We start from the raw sequence: 23,683 nt of genomic DNA on the forward strand, positions 1-23,683 counted from the left end.
CACTTTCCCAGTGGGTCTGCAGAGGTCTCCTATATAATCTGGTTGTTGGCTAATTGGCCAAACGCTCAGATCAACCATACTTGGCCAACCACATGGGTCAAACAAAGATCTATAGATCGCAGCATCTACTGTCATACCAGGGTTAATGCTAGCATTCTCTGGAATTCTGATACGAGTCAAGATAAAGTTAAGATAACTGAAGCTTGTCCTGCTGGAAGTTGTGGTTTAACTCCAGACGCTGAGGCTGAGGTCATTTATAAACACTGTGCAACTTTGCTACTGGGCAGCAACCATTGCAACCAGTCAGATGATGGCTTTCAATGTTCAACATGCAGCTGGCTGAAAAAAAAAGCTTATTGGTTGCTGCCCAGGTGCATATTTGCCCAGTATTGATAAATGAACCTTGTCTAAGTATCTGCCTTCCCAAGACCAATGGCTGGTTTGGCAAGATATCTTTGCTTTATTTTATTTATTTTTCAAATTATTATTATTGTTAACATGTATTAATATAGCGCCAACATATTTAGCAGCGCGGTAGAGTAAATGTGTTTATACAACTAAATCACATGATTTATATAGAACATTTGGAGTTACATTCATCACAACCAATACCAATACAAAAGGTGAGGAAGGCCCTGTGCAAAAGAGTTTACAATCCGTGGCAAACCCTTGACTTTTGGCGCAAAAATCCCCCCTCCCCAAAAAGCAGTGGTTACCAATCCCAAAAACGTTACTGCCATTACACCGGGTCTGCCTAGACACCGAGGCTTATTTATAAACAATGGGCAAATCTGCTCCAGGGCAGTAACCCATAGAAACCAATTCACTTTTTTCAGCCAGCTGCAGGTTGAACACTGAAAGCAATCATCTGATTGGCTGCCATGGGTTACTGCCCAGGTGCAAATTTGCCCACTGTGAGTACCCTCAATGAGCACCATCACAATATGTTCCCTTTCTTACTAAATTCATTTTCAGCAGACTCTAGCCAGATGGCTGAAATGAACAGTAGGTGGCACTTTTGATTAAAATGTATCATATTTGCCATTTAAAAGCTGTCTTGAAAGCTGAAAACAATGCAAAAGTGTTTAGAAGAGCTCTCAGAGCAGTTTTATATTGATTTGTTTTAAAGGTTTACATAATCTTTTACAGTTGTTTAAAAAAAAAAAAAACACACACTTTTGTAAATCATAATAGTTGGCATAGTAATGCAGTTTAATTTAGTAGGGTTACCTTTATTTTCAGAGGCAGGGAAGGGAATTGAAAAAATAATTTATTAATAATGATCATGAGTCACAACACATGCACCAAGACTACAGAAAAATATCCATTGGGCCCAACCTGTCCACCAAACCATTAGGACTTCTACGACAGTATTGTAGCCATATCAACTTCTGGCATAAGAGAGAAGAAACAGAAGGGAAAACAAATTTAAAGGGATACTGTCATGGGAAAAAACATTTTTTTCAAAATGAATCAGTTAATAGTGCTGCTCCAGCAGAATTCTGCACTGAATCCATTTCTCAAAAGAGCAAACAGATTTTTTTATATTCAATTTTGAAATCTGACATGGGGCTAGACATATTGTCAATTTCCCAGCTGCCCCAAGTCATGTGACTTCAATCACTCTTTACTGCTGTACTGCAAGTTGGAGTGATATCACCCCCTCCCTTTCCTCCCCCAGCAGCCAAACAAAAGAACAATGGGAAGGTAACCAGATAACAGCTCCCTAACACAAAACAGCTGCCTGGTAGATCTAAGAACATTCAATAGTAAAAACCCATGTCCCACTGAGACACATTCAGTTACATTGAGAAGGAAAAACAGCAGCCTGCCAGAAAGCATTTCTCTCGTAAAGTGCAGGCACAAGTCACATGACCATGGGCAGCTGGGAAATCGACAAAATGTCTAGCCCCATGACAGATTTCAAAATTGAATATAAAAAAATCTGTTTGCTCTTTTGAGAAATGGATTTCAGTGCAGAATTCTGCTGGAGCAGCACTATTAACTGATTCATTTTGAAAAAAAAAATTTTTCCCATGACAGTATCCCTTTAAGGAAACAAGGAGAAAACCGAGACAAAAATAGGAAAAGGAAGCGGAGAGAGGAAGAAAAAACCTGAAACCAAGAGAAAAGGATGTAATGAGAAAGGTTGAAGAAGTGCAAGGGGTTCTATTATTCTTTTGGCTCTTTCATTGGCTGTTAGGAAGTCTGGAATTTTATAACGCTAATAATAAAACAATGCCATAAAAACTATTCAGCTTCTTTCCATGTAACAATAAGGACCGAGACAGTGACCTCCATCAACAATGGACACACCAAGTAATGACTTATAGAAAAGCAAGTAAAGAGTGCTATTTATGCACAAAGTGAAGTGCCATTCTATAATATTTCGGGTGATCCATAATGGGGCCTTGAAAGACAATCCATTTATTTACAACCACACAAATTACAAAGTATACCCAACCCGTGAAATCATTAAGAGAAGCAGATATCACGCATGATTGTTCCATATATTTAAAGGGAACTTTAAAAAAAAAAGATACTCCCATCCCTTCCCCATATACAGTTTAGAGATAAGGCACAACATTGTAGTGCAGCAGCAGCAGCAGTTCTCTTGCTAAAGTCTTGGCAATGTGGCTTCGAAAGGAGATTTGAGACTTGACTTGTCACCCAGTGCACCCATTTCTCCAGTGCTAACCAGCCAGAAGCAAAAGCAGAGTCCACACCATCCCTTCATCAGCTGGGTGTTTCAAAGGTGCAACGGCTTCACTCTTCTACATTGCTTTCAGCTAGAACATGGAGAAGAACATGAGGTTAATCATGCAGGGTTACAGCAGGAGTATATATTACCGGGCTTGGGTACTTGTCTGTTATGTAGGACCAGGACTGCAGGAAATTAATCGTGCAACAGAAAGTGTCTTGTAGGGGATGTAAAAGTAGGCCCCAGCTTACACTGGTCTCTTAATATGTTTCCAGTATAATATTTTCTAAACCCCAATGGTGAGAACTACAAGCAACTGCCATGTTCATTGTCTTTCGCCTCAATTTAACATGATTCTCCAGGGCACTAGATTGTGTTACAAAATGTATCTTTATTTCAAACAATTGACACAACAGAGTTGTGTGTCCCTTTCTCAAAGTATACAAAAGACATACAATACTATATTAAGGGGCAGATTTATCGAATTTCGAAGTGTAAAATACTTCGAAATTCGACCATCGAATTAAAATACTTCGAATTAGAATATCAAAGTATTTTTCACAGAATTTGGCCATCGAATGATCTAAGTAAAATTGTTCGATTGAATGATTAAATCGTTCAAATCGAACGATTCGAACGATTTTAGCGTACGATCGAACAATTTTACTTCGATGTGTAAAGACTTAGAAAATGGTTGTAGAAGGTCCCCATAGGCTAACATAGCACTTTGGCAGGTTTAATTTGGCAAACTATTGAAGTCAAAGTTTTTTTAAAGAGACAGTACTTTGATTATTGAATATTCAAGCTATTTTACTTCGAATCGAATTCGAAGTAAATTCGAAGTCGTAGTATCCTATTCAATGGTCGAAGTATACAAAAAATTACTTTGAATTTCGAATGTTTTTACTTCCCTCGAATTCAGTTCAACCCTTGATAAATCTGTACCTAAGTGTGCAAATCCAAATTCTCTATAATTGTATTTTACGGTGATGGTGGGACATGATCAATGACCTTTGCCCATAGGTCACAAACATTTCGCTCTTCCTTTACATTATGCCAGAGGTTTATCGTCACCTATCCTGGGTTAAGGTATCTTCCTGGCAGTTCAGTAATTGGTCAGGAGGTGTCAGTTTCTAGTCTAGGGGAAGCCAACATGTGTTCTGTCTCCTTGGATCCCACCTGTTGGAAGAGGTGGATGGTACTTTGAGCCTGGGAGAAGGAAGGCCCAGTAGGTGAAGATAGTTCATGGTAAGAGTGAGAGTTAAGATCAGGTTAGCTAGTGACTTCCAACAAAGAGATTAGAAGGATTAAAAGTCCTGGGCGTAGCACCCTCAGAGTAGGGACTCAAGTGTGCAGAATTAGGGGTAGATATGTCCCCAACTATGTTCCACTTGGCCTGTACTTAGACACGTCAGAGTAAAACTCAATCCACACATTTATCATTGACCCCTGATAGGTAAACACTGGCTAGAATCTTTGTATGTGAGTTAATGCTGAACAACTGTACTTCATCTATCAATGACTGCCCTCCTAGAGGTTGTTCTACATTCCTTTGAATACAGACTCACGCTTTGTTTTAAGAACCACTGACATCCATTTGATTTAATCAACTGAGGGTTGAACTTCAGCAACAGCCTTCCTCCAGTAACTCTGCGAGGGCCCATCCCACAGATCAATTTTGTCACAAGACTTGACTCTACCAATACCAGTTTGAGCAAATCACATAAACTGGGGGAACTGGTAAATTTACCCTAAAATGTTTTGGATCGGAGCTGTCCAATCTCAGCAATATATTTTTATGTCTTATTTTATGGTAAATTTTAGTAGGCCGGTGACTCTCCCACTAAAAAGGCAATGGTGTATCTGTCAAATTCCATGCTGAAAGTCAATTTGGTACTTGTTTGAATGTAAATAAACATTACCTTTGTCGGTATAGTTGCCACCTCATACATCATAGCAACCCCACGTAGTATGCATCTCAGAGTATTGCTAATTATTGAAGGGTATGAATTTGATAGATGGCGAGTTTTTTTAAAAAAAATCTGGTCGGAGGTCTACATATCAGGCTAATAGGTGGTATCATTCAAGAACAGGTAAGTTAATGTTCCATTTTACACACCTAGCCACCCATGGGCAATTGAAGGAACTTCAAATAAAGGAAGGAATTCAATCATCTCAGTTCATGAAATAGATAGGGCCATCCAACCTGCATTCTTTAGGGCTTGTCCTCTATTTCCAATAAGTGTTTAATGGTACGATTTAGTAGAATGGAAATTACTCTCAATTTTGTGCTTGTTGCAAATTGACCAACTTTAAAAAAAAAAATATTTTTAATTTTTATGTACTTCTCAATAGTGCTAGGCAGTTTTCTGTTCTGTTTTAATGCTATGGGTAGATTTATCAAAGGTCAAATTTATGTGAATTTTATATATTGTAATAAATTCGAGTTTTCCCTAAAAAAAAAAAAAACTGTCAGGAAGGCAATTAACATATTCAAATTGTTCAGTGGACCTCTGCCATTGACTTGTAAATTAACTCGTCAGGTTTTCGGTGGTGAATTTTCGAATTAGAATTGTTTCCATTGTCGAGGTGTGATAAATCTCACATTGAAATTTACATATGTATTGGGGAATTAAAATTCTAATGTGTGAATTTTGACACCAAAAAAAAAAATCGAAAATTCGAATTTACTATTTAATAAATCTTCCCCTTAATGTGTATTGTTATGCAGAACCTATTTGTCTTCATTCAGTTTGGCTATTGTAAGTAGCTATGACAGTTGGATTTCTACTAAATGCTGAAGCATTGCCTTTTTGAGAGGAAGTCTGTCTGGCACTGCTACTGATGCTTCAGACAGAGTGCTTCTTATAAGTTATTATGGCTTGAAAATGTTATATAAAAGAAAGCAAAGGAAGAATCGTTTAAAATGACCTTCCCCACCTAACACTGCTGTTCATCCCCACCCAGTTACCATTCATTTAAACAGGAGGCAAGCAGCTTTTCTCATGATACCTATGCCTATTGCCTTTGAGATTAGCCTTGAAAGTCAATTGCCTGGAGTCTCCTTCTCACACTGGTTTCAATCACTAGTTGGGCAGAGGCAGTTTAGCCAGACATCCTCATAGTTACATCGTTAAGTTGGGTTGAAAAAAGACCATCGTCCATCAAGTTCAACCCATTATAATGAAACCCAGCGTCCATACACACACTGACCCATCCGTACACTCACATAAACAGTCTCCTCATCTTCAGTCTACAGTAATTTGTTTAGTTGCATGTCTCTGCACATGCTCAAGCTCATTTATATCCTTCTTGAAGGGATTCTGTCATGTTTTTTATGATGTAATTTTTTTTTCTAAATTACACTGTTTACACTGCAAATAATTCACTCTACCTTGTAAAATTAAATTTCTAACCCAACAAGTGTATTTCTTTTAGTTGTAATATTGGTGTGTAGGCGCCATCTCGGGTCATTTTGCCTGGTCATGTGCTTTCAGAAAGAGCCAGCACTTTAGGCTGGAACTGCTTTCTGGCAGGCCGTTGTTTCTCCTACTCAATGTAACTGAATGTGTCGTAGTGGGACCTGGATTTTACTATTGAGTGCTGTTCTTCGATCTACCAGGCAGCTGTTATCTTGAGTCAGGGAGCTGCTATCTGGTTACCTTCCCATTCTTCTGTTGTTAGGCTGCTGGGGGGGGTGGTGGTTATATCACTCCAACTTGCAGTACAGCAGTAAAGAGTGACTGAAGTTTATCAGAGCACAAGTCACATGACCGGAGGTAGCTGGGAAACTGTCAAAATGTCTAGCCCCATGTCAGATTTCAAAATTTTTTATACATATATATTTTGAGAAACAGATTTTAGTGCAGCTGGTGCAGCATATGCGTTTTGAAAAAAAAAATTCCCATGACAGTATCCCTTTAAGGATGGGAGCCTCTTAAATATGTACTAAATGCAGATTAAACTGGATGTCTTTAACTTGTATGGCAAAAAAACCAACACCAGGTTTTTATTTGGCTGTAGTTATTATGGTTCCATTATTAAGAATATAATAACGGGACTTCAGGTGGAACTATGTGACCTTCCCATGAATGCATGTCTATAGAAAGTAATTATAGAAGCCGTCCACTGTACAAAGAGCGTATGTGTAAGTCTGTGTATCTCTTTACTCCACTCCTAACCAAGGCAACAGAAGACTCCTACTGACAGATCTGCTCATTAGGTGCCTTACAATGTTTGTGTCACCTGAGTGATAATGAGGAGGTCATTCACTCTGCTATCAACATACTAATCTCTGGTTCTGCTTCGTCCTGCAGGTGTCCTGTTTCTTCCTCCTTTGTTTCTGCCTCATCGCTTGGTATCTCTTCGAGAGTCTTTACTTCTTCGGAGGCTTCAATCTCACCTGGACACAGTCACCATGGAAATAAAAGCAGCACATTTAGGTTAAGGCACTGGAGGGAGAGGTTCTATGTGACATCGCTCTGTACAATAATCTGCTTTGCACGGACGAGGGGCCTGGCTGCACCTAGTTCCGTTACTGGTTCTAATACTTGTAATTCTGCCTCCCGAAAAACTCATCAAGCTAATGCACTGTAAGGGAAGCATGCTAATCATGTTGGTCATCACAGAAACATAAGTAAAATAACCAAGTGTTTATAACTTGAGAGCTCATTCTGTACACACCTTGCTGCAGTTGCAAATGGATTAAATGACACTGGTAGAAAGACATTAAGGCAATGCCAGACTGGGTGAGTTTTGGGCATTTTGCCCGACACTTTTCCCCCAATAAGAAGCCTGTCGCAAAGGACAAGGAAAATGAAATTCAGTTGGGGTGCCAAATAGTTAAGCACCCTGTGAATACAGCTGCTTACTTTTTGGGGGACTATGTTCCTCTTCAATAAAGGGGTTGGTTGTTTGCCTTGCAAATAATTTTTTTGTGTCCAGTTGCTTTCAGACTGCTCACCAGAAATAAAAACTTTTTTCCATTGCTTTCCGTCTTTTATTTTTTACTGTTTTTCCGAAATTAAAGTTTAATGTTCCTGTTTCCGATGTTTCAGTCTGGCAGCTCAGTAATGGAGGTGCATATTCTGAACGGTTACACATTACTACATTAGTTGATACATTTCTCAGCAGCATCTGTGCAATATTAGCAACTATTGTATCAATTCTAACAGCTGTCTTTAATGAAACTCAGGGATTCTGCTCTCCAGGGACAAGATAATAAATGTGTCAACGAATGTATCAATTTAGAACAATATACAGAGTGGATGACCCCCCTCCCAGAGCTGCTTTAAAAAGAAATAAGAAGGTGAAAAATTTAATTTACACTTCAATATTATATACGGTCACAAATAGAAAATAGAAAGTAATTGGAAAAAGTCTTTATTGCTGGTGAACTATCTGAAAACAACTGAACTGAAAAAAAGTGTTGGAAGGTGAACAACCACTTGCACAAAAATGCACCTGCCCTATGTAATTACCATCTGAGCACCACCATCTTTTTTTCCCAGGGATCCCTTGCACCACAAATGCATGCAGTCATGTGCTCTCATGTATACCTTGCACTAGTCAAGGACCAGTGGCTGTGCAGTATAGTAAATAGAGATGCACCGAGTCCACTATTTTGGATTTAGCCGAACCCACTATTTTGGATTCGACCGAACCCCCAAATCCTTTGCGAAAGATTTGGCTGAATACCGAACCAAATCTGAATCCTAATTTGCATATGCAAATTAGGGGTGGGAAGAGTAAAACATTTTTACTTCCTTGTTTTGTGACAAAAAGTCACGCAAATTAGGATTCAGATTTGGTTCAGCCGGGCAGAAGGATGCATTACTAATAGTAAATAGTTCTGATTTTACTATACTGCATGTATGTGTTTTTGGTACATTTTGGTAATTTAAAGCCTTTTCATACAAAACACCAGAAGAACACCTTGTGTGCCATTGTCCTTGGTCTGGAGTGGGACTAATGTCCTGCAGCTGTACAGGCCTCATTAAAAGTTCCTGTCTGACAAAAAAACTAGGAACTGGGCATACCAGCACTGGCAGGAGACAGAGGAATCGATTTACTAATATAGATGTTCAATTGCAACATGTGCTGTTATCCATAGCAACTAATCAGCTATTAGTCCTGATCAGTGTAGAATACGTTAGAAAATTAAACCAAAAAAGTTGATTATTGGCCATTATTCAAAACACAATACTGGTATGGCATTTCTTAATTTTGGGCTATGAGCAAAGGTTTTTTTTTAACTGCTGCTGATGCTATGGGGCTGCCACACCAAATGTCACAGACTATGCCCCTCAGACCCTCCAGATATTGCTGAACTACAGCTAAAGCATGTCTAAAAAGAATATGATTACAGTGTATTACCTTCAGCCACTGTATCCTCCTCATTTAGTTGGACTTCTGTCGGCTCCTCTGCATCTTCTACTTTATCTTCAGGTTCACTCGTGGCACCATTCTCTTCTTCAGCTGGTGCTAGGCTTTCTGATGCTTCCAACTCTACAGTGTCTATGGCTTCCACTTCATCCTCCACAGGGGGCTCTTCATTTATTGATGCTTCATTCTCTGTTAATGGCTCAAGTTTGGTCTGGTCTGGAATCGTTTCAATGTCATCGACAATCTGATCACTTATATCTAAAGAAGCTGAGAATGCAAGAAAACAAACATGTTTTTTAAACGAGCCAGTTAATAATGCTGCTCCAGCAGAATTCTGCACTATAATGTCTGCCATGGGGCTAGACATGGCAGTTTCCCAGGTGCCCTCAGTTCTCTGATAAACTTCAGTCACTTGTTACTGCCGTGCTGCAAGTTGGAATGATATCACCCCCTCCCTACCCCCCGGCAGCCCATCAACAGAACAATGGGAATGTAACAAGATTACAGCTCCCTGACACAAGATAACAGCTCCCTGGTTGACACGAGAAGCACCCTGTAGTAAAAGTCCCACTAAAGGTACTCATACACAAGCAGGGATCCCCAACCTTTTGAACCCGTGAGCAACATTCAGAAGTAAAAGGAGTTGGGGAGCAACACAAGCATGAAAAATGTTCTTGGGGTGCCAAATAAGGGCTGTGATTGGCTATTTGGTAGTCCCTATGTGGATTGTCAACCTACATTTAGGCTTTGTTTGGCAGTACAACTGGTTTTTATACAACCAAAACTTGCCTCCAAGCCTGGAATTCAAAAATAAGCACCTGCTTTGAGGCCACTGGGAGCAACATTCAAGGGGTTGGAGAGCAACATGTTGCTCACGAGCTACTGGTTGGGGATCACTGCGACAAGCCGATAAAAGCTGCCTGACAGACTGAATTGGCAGCTCATTGGCCAGTGTGTGGAGCCCTCCAACGGGCTTCCCCGTTCGATATCTGTTCAAAAGTCGGCCAGATGTCGATCGGGCAGGGTAAAAAATCCCATCGGATTGCAGCCGCATCTGTTCATTGATGCAGTCCCGCAATATGACTGCCTATATTGACTCCATTCTGATGCAATCATTAGGCCCTAGGGCCCACCATCGGATCAGCCCGATATCGCCCACCTAAATGGGGGCTCACCGCACAAACAGTCTATGGCCACTTTTAGACTTCTTTAATTATATTGAGTAGAAATAACAATAGCTGAACTGAAAGCAGTTCAATCATGGCTGGCTTTTTCTGAAAGCACAGGATAAGGCACAATGATCTGAGATGGCTGCCTACACACAAATATTGCAGATGAAAAAAAATACACTTGTTGGTTCAGGAATAAAATTTTATATTATAGAGTAAATTATATGCAGTGTAAACAGGTTAATTAAAGGGGTTGTTCACCTTCAAACAACTAGTTGTTTTCAGATAGATCACCAGAAATAACAACTTTTCCTAATGACTTTCTATTTGTGACCGTTAATATTTAAGTGTAAAGTGTGATTTTTTCACCTTCTGAAGCAGCTCTGGGAGGGGGGCTGACCCTGTAAACTGTTCTAAATTGATACATTTAGTTTATACAGTTCTTATCTTTGTCCCTGCTGAGCAGAATCTCTGGGTTTCATTACAGGCAGCTGTTAGACTTGATACAATAGTTGCTAATACTCCAGAGATGCTGCTGAGAAATGTTGCAAAATTGTGACATTTCAAAATCTGCACCTGAATTACTGAGCTGCCAGACTGAAATGCCAGAGACACAAGCATTCAACTTTAAACTGAGATTTTGGAAAAACAGTAAAAAATGTAAAAAAGTCTTTATTTATGGGGAACAATCTAAAAACAACTGAATTGAAAAAAGTGCTTGGAAGGTGAACAACCCCTTTAAGAAAAAGCAAATGGAAGGAGATGATAAACGTTAAGGTCACTTGGGATGAGATTTTGGATTGATGCAGAATTCTTGTCCTACATATTCCTGAAAGCCACAATGTCAATTTGGGTGAGATGTTGGGTGAGGTTGGGCAGTTTTTGGCTCTCCTATATATTCTTGGCATGATAGTTATATGATTGATACTAGATAAAGATGCATTTCTAAACTTGTATAAACTTTGCCCAACAATATATTTTGCCCCTTTCAGTAGTGTAAGGTATTGACACCAGCAATGGACACAGGAAGCTTGGTGTTTCCCTAGCAACAAGCAAGTGTTGCTGGGTAATTTCTGTCCACAACATTCTCCAGTAACCATATGTGGTAACACATTATCAACAGAAACCCAACTTATTGGGTTTATACTAAACAAGGGATTATATTTTACTTCATGTTAATGATTTACTAGGTGAACATTCCGTTGGTTATACAAGTTACATAGCTGCACCCCATGATCTAATCACTGAAAAATGATAAAACATTAACAAAATCCTGAATTCTCCATGTCCTAAATAAATCACCTATAAAGTAGCAAAATAACAACTCAAATTAAAGGTGCACGAGAACGAGTTTATGAATATCACAGTCAGAAGCCAAAACTAATAACCTTTGGACTCTGTTATATATACACTCAAACAATGAGCCAAATATATATATAAATCAATAGCCAGGCTTGTTTGGGTTTACTAATAATTAAGTATGAAGTACATTTTCTAATTGTTTTAAAATTCTAATTGAATTTGGACTATTCCCTAGTCGAAGTACACAAAAAATAGCTCAAAATGCGAATTCACTTCGACCTTTGATAAATCTGCCCCTAGTGGTGAAATTCTTAGCAAAGTTTTATGCTTATGATAAATTGTGGTATTTTCCCAGGAGGAAGGCATTGCCTGTTACTTTCCCAACCCTTTTCTTGAAAATGGGTAGCATATTTGGTGGCCTTTAAGGTGGCCATAGACGCAATGATCCGCTCGTTTGACAACATCGCCAAACGAGCGGATCTTTCCCTGATATGCCATTAACGAGCATGGCTATATCGGGGGTAATCTGATTGTTTGGCCGATTACGATGCGCAATGGGCTCCGGCGGGACGAAAGATGTCGGCACTCGCCACACACGATCCGAAAATCGCACGAATCCTCGATTCGTACAATAGGATCTGTGTGTCTATGGCCAGTTTTAGACTTGCCAAACACTGCTGATGTGGGCTTGGATATGCCTGATGCTGCAGCATTATTTAACAATGTACTATTTTTATATATTTATTAATAAATCCTGGCCTGTTTCCATCCCATCCTGGATATCTTGTCTACTGAAGGAAAGTGAAATAAAGGGGTGGTATGGGGGGGAAACAGTTTTGAACTATCACGAAAATTAAAATTTAATATAAGATTCATCATACTAAAATAAGAATCTTTCTAAATACAATCAATAAGAAATTCTGCAGTGTTTCTGAAATAATCAAGTTTATCTTCACTAAATCACTATTCCTATTTCAGCATCTGTTTCTCTTCATTCTGTCTTCATGCAGCAGTTGGAAGTCAGATATTCATTGACAGTTAGATCCAATATATCTTATAGGGGGGCTTCTTTTCCTAGAGCTCCAGTACAAACAAAATCTAGCAAAAGATGCACAAATTCTGCATGTAGAGAGACATTATGTCTGGTGATTTTAATAGAGTGAGCTCTAAAACATCTTATAGGCAAAAGGAGCCCCCCTATAAGATATATTGAAACTAACTGTCAATGAATATCTGACACCCAGCTTCTGCATGAAGAGAGAATGAAGAGATACTGGGAGAGGGAAAGTGAAGGTAAACTTGATTTTTTCAGAAATGTTTAAATTAATTGTATTTAGAAAGTTTCTTATTTCAGTATGCTAAAGCTTATTTTAAATTTTCATTTTCACGATAGTTCCCCTATACAAACAGATTGTATGGTTTTGAGAAATATTACTTAGGCCAGATTAATTATTTGGCTTAGTTTCTATGACAGAAAAGCAGAGTAGGAGGGTGTACTTGATGCAATACTTTTGGATTCTTCAGGTTTTTTGACAAAGTAAATTGAATGAATGGAAAATATTAAGCCATGCCCCAATCTGTCCCGACCATTCCCAGTTATGTTCAGACATGTTCCTTTACACCAAAAACCCCATCAGATTTTATTTAGCACCAGCCTTTTGGGGTCAATGATTCTGGAACAGCTCTTAAAAAACAGCACATTGCATAGTTTCCAGAAGTTCATCATGTTTAACCTTTCTAGTGATCAAATTAATACTGATCCAGAGGAAGGAAAAAGTAAATAAATACATCCTAGCAGGCTGTTTTTGGAAGCTCAATTCCCATAAGGCCATTCACTTATGAAATCCCTCAGTGCATCTATCTACATATTTGTGTTGCCAGCTGGGCTTTTATAACAAGCAGACAGTACTTTTGGTTTAGTTGTCCTTTATAATTCATTTATAATTCATGTGTTCATGCTGATCAGTGGGAAATGTAAGGCAGCGCCCTGGCACCGGAGGCATCTATTCCATTCATGCAGAAAGTCCCCAGGCACCAAATCATGAGAATACGCATAATAGGTCATTCCACATGTTCATATCAATCTACAAATGACTGTCTGACAAAAGCTGACAGACTGTCGCTCACACCCTCGTATAAAATCCTAGATTCACTGCTTTTTATTGTTGATGGTTTTCCCATTGAACAGTGAGACAGCCCATCTGTGAAGATTATGAGCAGGCTGTTATTATTATTACTCTTTATACCGTCAACAGGTCCCACAGCACAGAGATAATACATAATACACATTAATCTCTGCCCTAGGGGAGCTTGCAATCTAAGATCCTTATCATGGACACACTACCAGGAGCCAGTTAAGGGTTAGCTCACACGAGGAGATTCGGGGAGATTTTGACGCCTGGTGACTAATCGCCTCGTCTTCTGAGCGACAATCTCCCAGAACTGCCTCAGAGTGTTTTCCTATAGGCTATAATGAAAAGTCACCTGCGCTAATGCACACGTGGCGATGCGTTTTCCATAGTCGCCTGAAGTTGCCTCATGGCTTAGATCTAAGCTATCTGTAAAACAGAAAATGTAGTTATCAGTGACCAAAAATTGTATGACAAACCTGTGTTGTTCATTCTCTGTCAATGTGTACAGAGGGACAGGTGCTGATGCAAGAACTCATCAAGGCTGAAATGTAATGTAAGCCCTTTCAATAGACATGGGACTCATTTATCAACATGGGCAGTTACCCATAGCAATCAATCAATGATTGGCTTTAGCCAGCTGCGGGTAGAACAATGAATGCAACATGTTAATTGGTTGCCATGGTTTATTGCCCATGGGCAGTTTATTGCCCATTTCCCCAGTATTAATAAATGACCTCCAGTAGTGAATCAGTACTAAGCTACTATATTATTGGCCTCTGCTTTCCACTGCATGGCAACGCAAATGTAACTTGATTTTATTTTCATTCTACCCTGTGGGTCTGTATCCAGACATCAATGATGATTGACACATTTGTTTCCTTTATTTAACTTTGGGGTACCGTGGTGTAACCCACAGATCATAATGAAAAAAATGGAAAGAAAATTACATTCTACTGAAAACAAAATCACATTCATGTTTCATTATATAATAATGAACGGAAAGTTAGAATTATATTATTTTTTTTGCAAAAAGCTATTTTTGGAAGGGGTGTTTAATAACATTTACATCTATCACTGGTTTATATCCATAATATGAACAATTACACACTGAACTGCGTTGATGCTTAGCTCTTCACCGCTCTACTATATATTTCCTTTGATCTCTTAAGTAGCTATTAATAAACAGCATCATTATTGTCTCTATATATAAATAGCTAGTTCCCCAGCTGAAATACAGGCAACATTGCAACAATATATTTGACGTAATAATTCCAAGAAGTCAACAAACATTAAACTAATGAAGCAACTGCTTCTTAAATGAGAATTCCCATGGTGGCAGGTATTTGTCTAATTGGCTTCCCACCACAGATTCCAATCTCACTTTGGAAACCTAACAAGCTACTATAGATACATTTGGAATCCCTTTTTATTGATAGTTATTACCAGCCTTGTGTTTTTTCTTTTTATTTCCCTAATGCTACCAAATTACAAGTGCAATACATGCACATGTGTCCTTTAAATCAACTAGCAGTTAGGCAGTTTCATTAAGGCAAAAAGGTTGAATTTTGTAGGTGTGTGTCTTTATTCATTATCATTTTGGAGGGAATTGTTCAGTATAAAAATAAAAACTGGGTAAATAGATAGGCTGTGCAAAATAAAAATGCTTTCTGTATAGTTAGTTTGGCAACAATGTAATGTATAAAGGCTGGAGTGACTGGATGTGTAACATAATAGTCAGAACACTACTTCCTGCTTTTCAGCTCTCTAACTCTGAGTTAGTCATTGATTTGAAGGGGGGCCACGTGGGACATAACTGTTGCTTTTGAATCTGAGCTGAATGCTGAGGATCAATTGCAAACTCATTGAACAGTTATGTCCCATGTGGCCCCACTTCAAGTCACTGACTAACTCAGAGTTAGAGAACTGAAAAGCAGGAAGTAGTGTTCTGGCTATTATGTTAGACATCCAGTTACTCCAGCCTTTATACATTACATTTTTGGCTAACTAAGTACTGTATATTAGAAACATTTATTATTTTGCACAGCCTATTTATTTATCCAGTTTTTATTTTTACACTGAACTGTTCCTTTAATCTGTAAAAAGCACGAGTGGCACTTTGAATTGCCCCATGTATCACTGGCCTAAAACAGTCCTTGGGGCTTTATCAACTCTGGCTTAATTTGCACGAGGGAAGTAGCTCATGGGGAAAAAAAATCTAATTTTTGCTTTCACTGATTTACCTGCAGATGGCTGAAAAAAAGGTGGAAGACTTGATATGGGTTACTGCTAATCTCGTGATAAATGGGTCCTCATGGCTTTTGAATTAATTTTCCTGTGACATGACCTTTTTTTTACTAACAAAAAGTCTTATAGCACCTACAAGAAATCACTGTTAGGGTAAGGCCACACTAGGCGATAGCGCAGCGATTTGACTCGCGGCGACTTTTCGCCGCGACTTTTAATCCGCAATCGCTGGGGAAACTATTGCGCTGGCGTCTATGGGGAATCGCGAGCGTAAAAACACACGCGGCGATCTTTTTTCTATTGTCGCTCGAAATCGCCTCGCTAGGGATTTCGAGCGACAATAGAAAAAAGATCGCCGCGTGTGTTTTTACGCTGGCGATTTGTCGCGATTCCCCATAGACGCCAGCGCCAAAGTTTCCCCAGCGATTGCGGATTAAAAGTCGCGGCGAGTCAAATCGCGGCGCTATCGCCTAGTGTGCCCTTAGCCTTACTGCAGATTGGCTTCTTTTGGCTCCATGAACAATCACAGCCCAAGGCACACTTGCAAATTATAGTTACATAACTGCACTTCATGTCACACCCCAAAATACTCATGTTCCATTACTTTCGGTTCATTTAATGTTCAGCATTGTATAACAGGTTCGTGTCATTTGAAGTGTAAACTGAGCTCATTTCATGTGTTTAGCCAATGCACACTAAAAAAACAAGTCACATGCCATAAACATACTAAAACATGTACATACAGTAAATAAAGTATCTCTGGTTGTTGGGCATTTGGTTACAACTATTCAGTACAATTCAGTTACCAGTTCAAGATGTAAACTAAATATTTTAAAACCTTCAGCCACCATCTCAATTATTTAGGTTCCCAGATCCTCATTCTAAATGCTCTGTATAACATTTCAGATGTGATTTAAGTGATGTGTCTTGTTGCTGCTGCAAACTGTTTGTCCTGCAGAAAAAATGGTCCCGCTGCATAATATTGCATTTTAGTTTCACTCAGACACACAGAGAATAATCCCTTGTAGCTGGTCTAGATAAGGTGCATAATACAGAACCCCCAGGAGAGAAATTGTCAGATCAGATGCAATGGCTATTATCCTAGGCTAGCGAAAAAGAGATAAGTTATTTACAACCTCAATGACAAGCAGCAAATTACTATCTGGCTCTGCTTCTTGCAGGCCCAGGACCCTGAGCACAAATGTAGACTGATTTAGTCAGGTTTTGGCCAGACCCATCTGACTCAGATAAGAGTCATACCTTTAATATCCTTTGGACCAGATACAGTGGAGTAACTTGGTTTCACCGACCCCCTCGCAAAAAAATCTTATGAGGGGGCCTCCCACCCTGCTTGCGTGAGATCTTCCTGCGTCATCGTTCTATGAGAAAGGCTGTGGCGGGGGGAATACTATACAGAAGACCCCTTGGTCCATGCATCCCTGTTGACCAGGCCCCACACAACCACAGGGTCTGCTGTATAGCTTGTTATGCCACTAATACTGCAAGAGGTCCAATTCCTATTAGGAAACTTCCAGCAGCTAGTATGTGTTACACATGAGCATGGCCCCCCGCCTAAGCTACAAACCCCCCTCCAGCCTCCCCACTCATATCTTTTTTGTCTCACAGCCATGATGGGGGTCAGGTAGGGAGGTTTGGGCGCAGTGGCAATGGCTCCATGAGGGAGCTGGTCTGGGCCGGTGCTGCTGGTGGTGGTGGGGGGGGGCTGCCCTGATCTCCACCCACCAGGTCTGGACTGAGAGTCAAAATAGTCTGTGGCATTTCAAGTACACAGAGGCCCAACCAGTCCCCCACCAGCCCAATAAATAGTAACTTTCTATGGCATCTAACAGCAGCCCTTCTGGCATTTGCCAGAACCCACAGATTGCCAGTCCCGGCCTGCCACCCATTTTTTATGACAAAACTCCTCCTATGATCCTCCAACCCTCACCCACTCCATATAAGCTACTTCCCCTTGGCGTCCTGTAAAATCTGACTTTCACATGTCTTGGGGGTCCTCTACCATGAAGCCCAACAGGAGGCCCCCCTGATGGTGGCCCTGCATATGAGATTACTCTCAGTGTCAGACTGGGATGCCAGGGGCCCACCAGAAAACTTTAGACCATGGCACACTTTCCAAACTATTATTCCTCTTTTCATCATTTAACCTCTTTATTCTCCTAGTCTTTTATATCTACTTACTATACTCCATTCTTCCATTATTAAGCCTCTTTTTCCCCATAAAGAAATAGGGAATGACCATGAGATAGGCCAAATGGTTAGAAGCAAGAGCCGGGCCCACTGACACCTGGGGCTCCAGGGAGTTTTCCTGGTGTCCAGGTGGGCCAGTCCGACACTGATTACTCTACAACCTTTTATTCCTTTTGAGTCTATGATAACAATCCCCCTGAAAGGGACAATCACAGGACAGTCCAATAGCACCGGCTGTTATGACTTATGGGTATATCCCCCAACATGCTGTGCAATAGATTGCCATGAGAAAGTCACCCCAGTGAATAAACTCCATTGCATTGTCCTTGTTGAAACCTCACTGCACTGACTCATATACGCATATATGACACATATTTTATTCATCCATATAATTCAAATAACATTAATGTACATCCCTGTGGATTTAGCAGGTTAGACGTCAAATCTGACCCATAGGTGTTACCATATTACTCTATTAGCATTACTAGAAAAGCAAATAAGTGGTGGTGTGGCTCAGTCATTAGCATTCTTGCCTTACAGTGATGGGTTCATGCTGATGTGGCAGTTTGTATTTATGTCTGTGTCTGTGTAGGTTCTTGCCAAACTCCATACTGGTAGGTTATTTAGCTCAGGGCCTACAAAATATACTACAAGAATTAACAGCTATGCACATATTTGCCCCATTTCCCTCTCAAGGCCTAAAAGTTCTCTGTAAATTCTTTCTTGTTTATAGAACTGGCAATTTTCCTCCAGAGAGAACAAACAGCATCACATTAACTTTACTACCAGCCTCAATTAATTGTTCAACACATCATGGGGTTCAGCTTAACACTGGAAATAGAAGAGGATTATGTACATTTTTGAGCTGTATGAAAGTCATGAGTCCTGTGCAAGGGTTTATAGGACCTCTAACAGATACAAATACCAATGATTTCAGTATACAGTATTTAAAAGTTAAATAAAAAGCAAAGGTTAAAAAATGAAGATAAAAAAAAAACATGTTGCCCGATATCAGGCAGAAAATGGGTCAGGTTTCTAAATCTTGTCATGCATAGGCCTGTATTTGGAGCTGCCCAATTTGGCCAGCGCACAGAGTCACCAAGTTGGGCAAAGATGCACTTGTTCATCAATGTAACTTAAAGGTGAACTTGCCCTTTAAAAAGGACAACCTGGACACAGGATAGGAACGTGTCAGGGCTGTTTTCATAAGCACTGCCAGCTGATACACAGCATTGAGCTATTTATTTTTTTTGACCAGTCAGGGGACTTTAACTCTATCAGCTACAAATGTCTACAAAGCATTTTCATTTGCTACATTTGCTTACTGGAAGCAGTACCAGCCTATTGAGTTTATTTAATGTTTACATGATTTTCTAGTAGACTTAAGGTGTGAAGATCCAAATTACAGAAAGATGCATTATCCGGAAACCCCCAGGTTCTGAGCATTCTGTCTCAGGAGTGATATTCTGAGACAATTTGCAATTGGTTTTCTTTTTATATTATTTGTGTTTTTTGAGTTATTTAGCTTTTTTTTTTCCACTTTGTAATTCCAGCAATCTGGTTGCTAGGGTCCAAATTACCCTAGCAACCATGCACTACTTTGAATGAGAGACTGGGAAACGAATAGAAAGTAATAAAAAGTAGCGATAACAATACATTTGTAGCCTTACAGTGCATTTGGTTTTTAGATGGGGTCAGTGACCCCATTTGAAAACTGGAAAGAGGAACGAAGAAGGCAAATAAAAAAATGAAGGTCAATTGAAAAGTTGCATAGCCATTCTATAACATACTAAAAGTTAACTGAAAGGTGAACTACCCTTTAAATATGTCATACAAACACTTCATGCCCTGAATGTGTAGCAGAGATGACTTTATTCCTTACTACTGGTGGTCTCTAAACACTAAGCAGATTTATTATATAAGTGTAAGTATTAATATTATAAGGGAAGCTTCAGAGAGATGATCATACCCAGGTCAGACAGTACCAGTCATAGAGACTGCTCTCAAGCGCACTGCACACCTATTATGGGCTTGCTGAAGAAAATCAATTGTTAGAGCAGATATAATGACCTGACCTAATATCCTGCTGCTGGGCTAACTTTTAACTACATAAACTGGAGTCATGAATATTTTATGAGCACTGGGTTAATCCAATCATTACATCCATGTATAAGGGATCAGGCTTGTCAAGGAGAGAGTTGCTGTGGGATTAGCTGCCGCGTGGGGCCAGGGATGGCAGTTTGTACAATAAGATGATTTGAAACCTTTGAAATCCCTAGTTTGATGTCTCATAAATAAGTCCCACGGTTTCCATGATGAGCGCACCCAGTATATAAGGTATGGGTCCACGCTGGGTGCATTTACTATAGGGATGCACCTAATTCCGGATTCAGTTCGGGATTCGGCCTTTTTCAGCAGGATTCCTTTTGCCCGGCTGAACCGAATTTGCAGATGCAACTTTGGGACAGGGAGGGAAATCGTGCGACTTTTTGTCACAAAACAAGGAAGTAAAAAATGTTTTCCCCTTTCTGTCCCTAATTTGCATATGCAAATTCGGTTCGGTATTTGGCAGAATATTTCCCAAAGGATTCGGGGGTTGTGCTAAATCCAAAATAGTGGATTCTGTGCATCCCTAATTTACTATATATAATACCAAGACTACAGGAACCCGGTGCTGCATGCACAGTTAAAATTTACAGTAAGGGGGGCAGTGCTGGGTGCATGGTATCAATTCAGGAGGCACCCATATGCCATTCTTGGTAAAACTCTAAGCCTACGCTATATGCACCCAGTGCATGGAAAAGTGGCACACTTAGAGGCACATTTATCAGGGGTCAAATTTCAAATTCATGTGAGTTTTTTAAAACTCCCACAAACTCCTATATATTCTAAATTTGACCAATCGAAAGTTATTAATAAAATAGAAGTTTCTCAGCTCGGACGAATTGAATCGACCCTGAAAACTCGAATTCTATTCGAATTAGAACTCAAATCAAATTAAGAAAAACTTGATATGAGTTTTTTTCTCTGAAAAAAAACCTTTAATATCAGGAAGACTGCAAACATCACCAAATTGATCCCTAGGCCTCTCCCGTTGACATATACAGCAATTCCGCGAGTTTAAAGTGGCAAAAAGTCAAATTTGAGTTCTTAAAGGGCCAGAGTATGATAAATCTCGAAATTGAAATTTGAATTAAAACTCGAATAAAGTTTGGATATAATTCACAATTCGAATTTGAGACTTTTGAAGGAAAAAAAAAATTTGGAAAATTATAATTTGAATTTTCACTTCGACCCTTAATATATCTGCCCCTTAGTGAGCTCACTATACATACAGACTAGGTGCACTGGACTGAGTATAAAGAACAGGAGACCAATAGGAGTCTAGGTGGAACTTCATGAGTCTTTTTATTCAAATTAATTATTAATGAGTTGTGGAAGCAACATCCCCTCTCTATTTTGTATTCTCTGTGCACTCATGTCTGAGCAAGTGCTGGAGTTTACATACAAAATATAACCCCACAATTTCTGCACACAGCTTAAAGGGAACATGACTTGAAATGTCTAATTTTTACCACTATGTTTTACCATTGGCACCACTGCTCCCTTTTTTAACCTGATGTAGCTCCAGACATTGGACAAGACTGTCAGGGGTGCTTCGCCAATGAGGCGACTTAAGACTGTCGCCTCAGGAGGCAGCGCCCCACTAGGTACCGGGGCAGCAAAAATGCCGCTCCTGGTACTTTAAGAGCCGAATTTCCGGTTTTCATGGGGGAGGGGGGGCTGCAGCAACTGCTGCTGCCTCAGGCCGCGGAGGGGCCAGGATCGCCCCTGAAGACAATGACTTTTTAAATCAGGGGTGTCCAGCCTGCAGCCCTCCATCTGCTGATGAACTACAATTCCAGCAGGACCCTGGCAGCCCTGTGTCATAAGGTTTATAGAGTAACAACAGATGGAGGGGCAGTTTATAACTGATGTGAATGACAATACGCATCATAATAACTGCATTATATAATGTATATTTATATAATACATTTAGCCAGTGTCAGACTGGCCCACAGGGATACCAGGAAAACTCCTGGTGGGCCCAGGTGTCAGTGGGCCCTCCTGCTTCTAAACATTTGGCTTATTTCATGGCCATTCCCTATTTCTATGAGAATAAAGAGGCTAAATAGATGGAATATAGTAAAGAAAAGAATAGGAGAATAGAGGTTGAGTGAGGAGAGGAAGAAAATAATACTTAAAAGTGGGCCCTTGCTCTAAAGGTTTTTGGGTGGGCCCCTGGTCTAAGGGTTTTTGGTGGGCCCCTGGTGTCCCAGTCCGGCACTGAATTTAGCCAGTGAAGTTTGAGTACGGGGGCTCATAATACCCTCTCTAAACTGCCCCAGTGGCCCCATGGCAGGTGCTCTCAGTACTGCGGTCCTACTCCTTTGATAAGTGCGGTACGAGTTAGTATTATTTTGGGGACAAATACTAGTGATCACTTACCGCTTTTCTTGGGTCCATTGGTCTCCACGGACTTTGCGGGCGGTCGGTTACCCTGAGGCTGAGTCTGAGTACTGCTCGAACAGCCCATCGCTCTCACAGCGCCCCTCCGAGTACAGCGACGGAATCGGCCAATAATTAGCGCAGATCTTGAACTTCGGACAATAGAGAAACCTTCACATGCCAAGCGATGGGAACTTCAGCGGGGAGCGATGTCCATAAAGGCAGAGGCTGGTTGTTAGAGGGACACTGCACTCCCCAGGGCACAGACTGAGAGGAGAAGAAGGGCACAAGCAGCGAAAAGGCGCAGGCTGCGCGCAAGTACCAAGTGCCCAGTGCCAACCTAAGCGCTGCCCCTCGGAGTTGTTGCCGTTGTTGGCGAGAGAGATGAATGTTTACTGGCACACAGCGGTTGCCATAAGAACAGCAGCCGACATCTGAGTCTTGCAGCTGCCTCTGTAACGTGGAGCCGTGTTCCCACTACTAAGCGGAGGATGGGAAGCGGTCGCACTGCGCATGCCCACAATCTTGTCCGCTATACTTTGCTCTTTTTGGTTAGAGGTGCAGCTTGTGGGCGGCTGTTGCTACAATGTATTCTGTACATCACATGATTAATGACATGCCTTGTACTTTGTACAAAAGAGCCCTCATCATGTGACAAATCAGGGAAGGATCATTAATTAATGATGATTCAACCACCTGTGGATTAAACCCCTTCTACCTACTTCTCTAGAAGTGTCCCTGATTTGTCATATTATCTGCTTCCTTCAGTACAGAGTATCAGCCATACTATTATTCTAAAGAATACACATTAAAGGAGTTGTTCACCTTTAACTGAACTTTTCTAATTCTAAGCAACTTTTTAGCTGGTCTTCATTATTTATTTTTTAATAGTTTTCAATCATTTGTCTTCTTCTTCTGACTCTTTCCGGCTTTCAAATAGGAATCACTGACCCCTTTTAAAAAACAAATGCTTTGTAAGGCTACACATTTATTTCTACTGCTATAGTGTCCCTGATTTGGCATATTATCTGCTACCTTCAATATTGGGTAACAGG

The 23,683-nt window shown here is 40.2% G+C and overlaps 1 protein-coding gene across 2 annotated transcripts; it reads right to left on the reverse strand.

Moving 5' to 3' along the window:
* Positions 1 to 2,003: 2,003 nt before the first annotated feature.
* Positions 2,004 to 23,140, reverse strand: grp5l.L (glutamate-rich protein 5-like [provisional] L homeolog). 2 transcript variants are annotated; one of them, XM_041566560.1, is made up of 4 exons: positions 22,629 to 23,140; positions 9,077 to 9,352; positions 6,947 to 7,103; positions 2,004 to 2,789 (listed from the first exon to the last, which is right to left on the reverse strand). In XM_041566560.1, exons 1-3 carry the CDS (start codon positions 22,714 to 22,716, stop codon positions 6,970 to 6,972), a joined length of 498 nt encoding a protein of 165 aa, XP_041422494.1. In that variant the 5' UTR covers positions 22,717 to 23,140; the 3' UTR covers positions 2,004 to 2,789; positions 6,947 to 6,969. The 2 variants fall into 2 exon arrangements, with proteins under 2 accessions (XP_041422494.1, XP_018123646.1); XM_018268157.2 differs by having other exon boundaries at positions 2,008 to 2,789; positions 6,990 to 7,103; positions 22,629 to 23,137.
* Between the last annotated feature and the right edge of the window lie 543 nt (positions 23,141 to 23,683).

Source organism: Xenopus laevis, chromosome 6L, assembly GCF_017654675.1.
Source record: "Xenopus laevis strain J_2021 chromosome 6L, Xenopus_laevis_v10.1, whole genome shotgun sequence".
NCBI classification, from domain to species: domain Eukaryota; kingdom Metazoa; phylum Chordata; class Amphibia; order Anura; family Pipidae; genus Xenopus; species Xenopus laevis.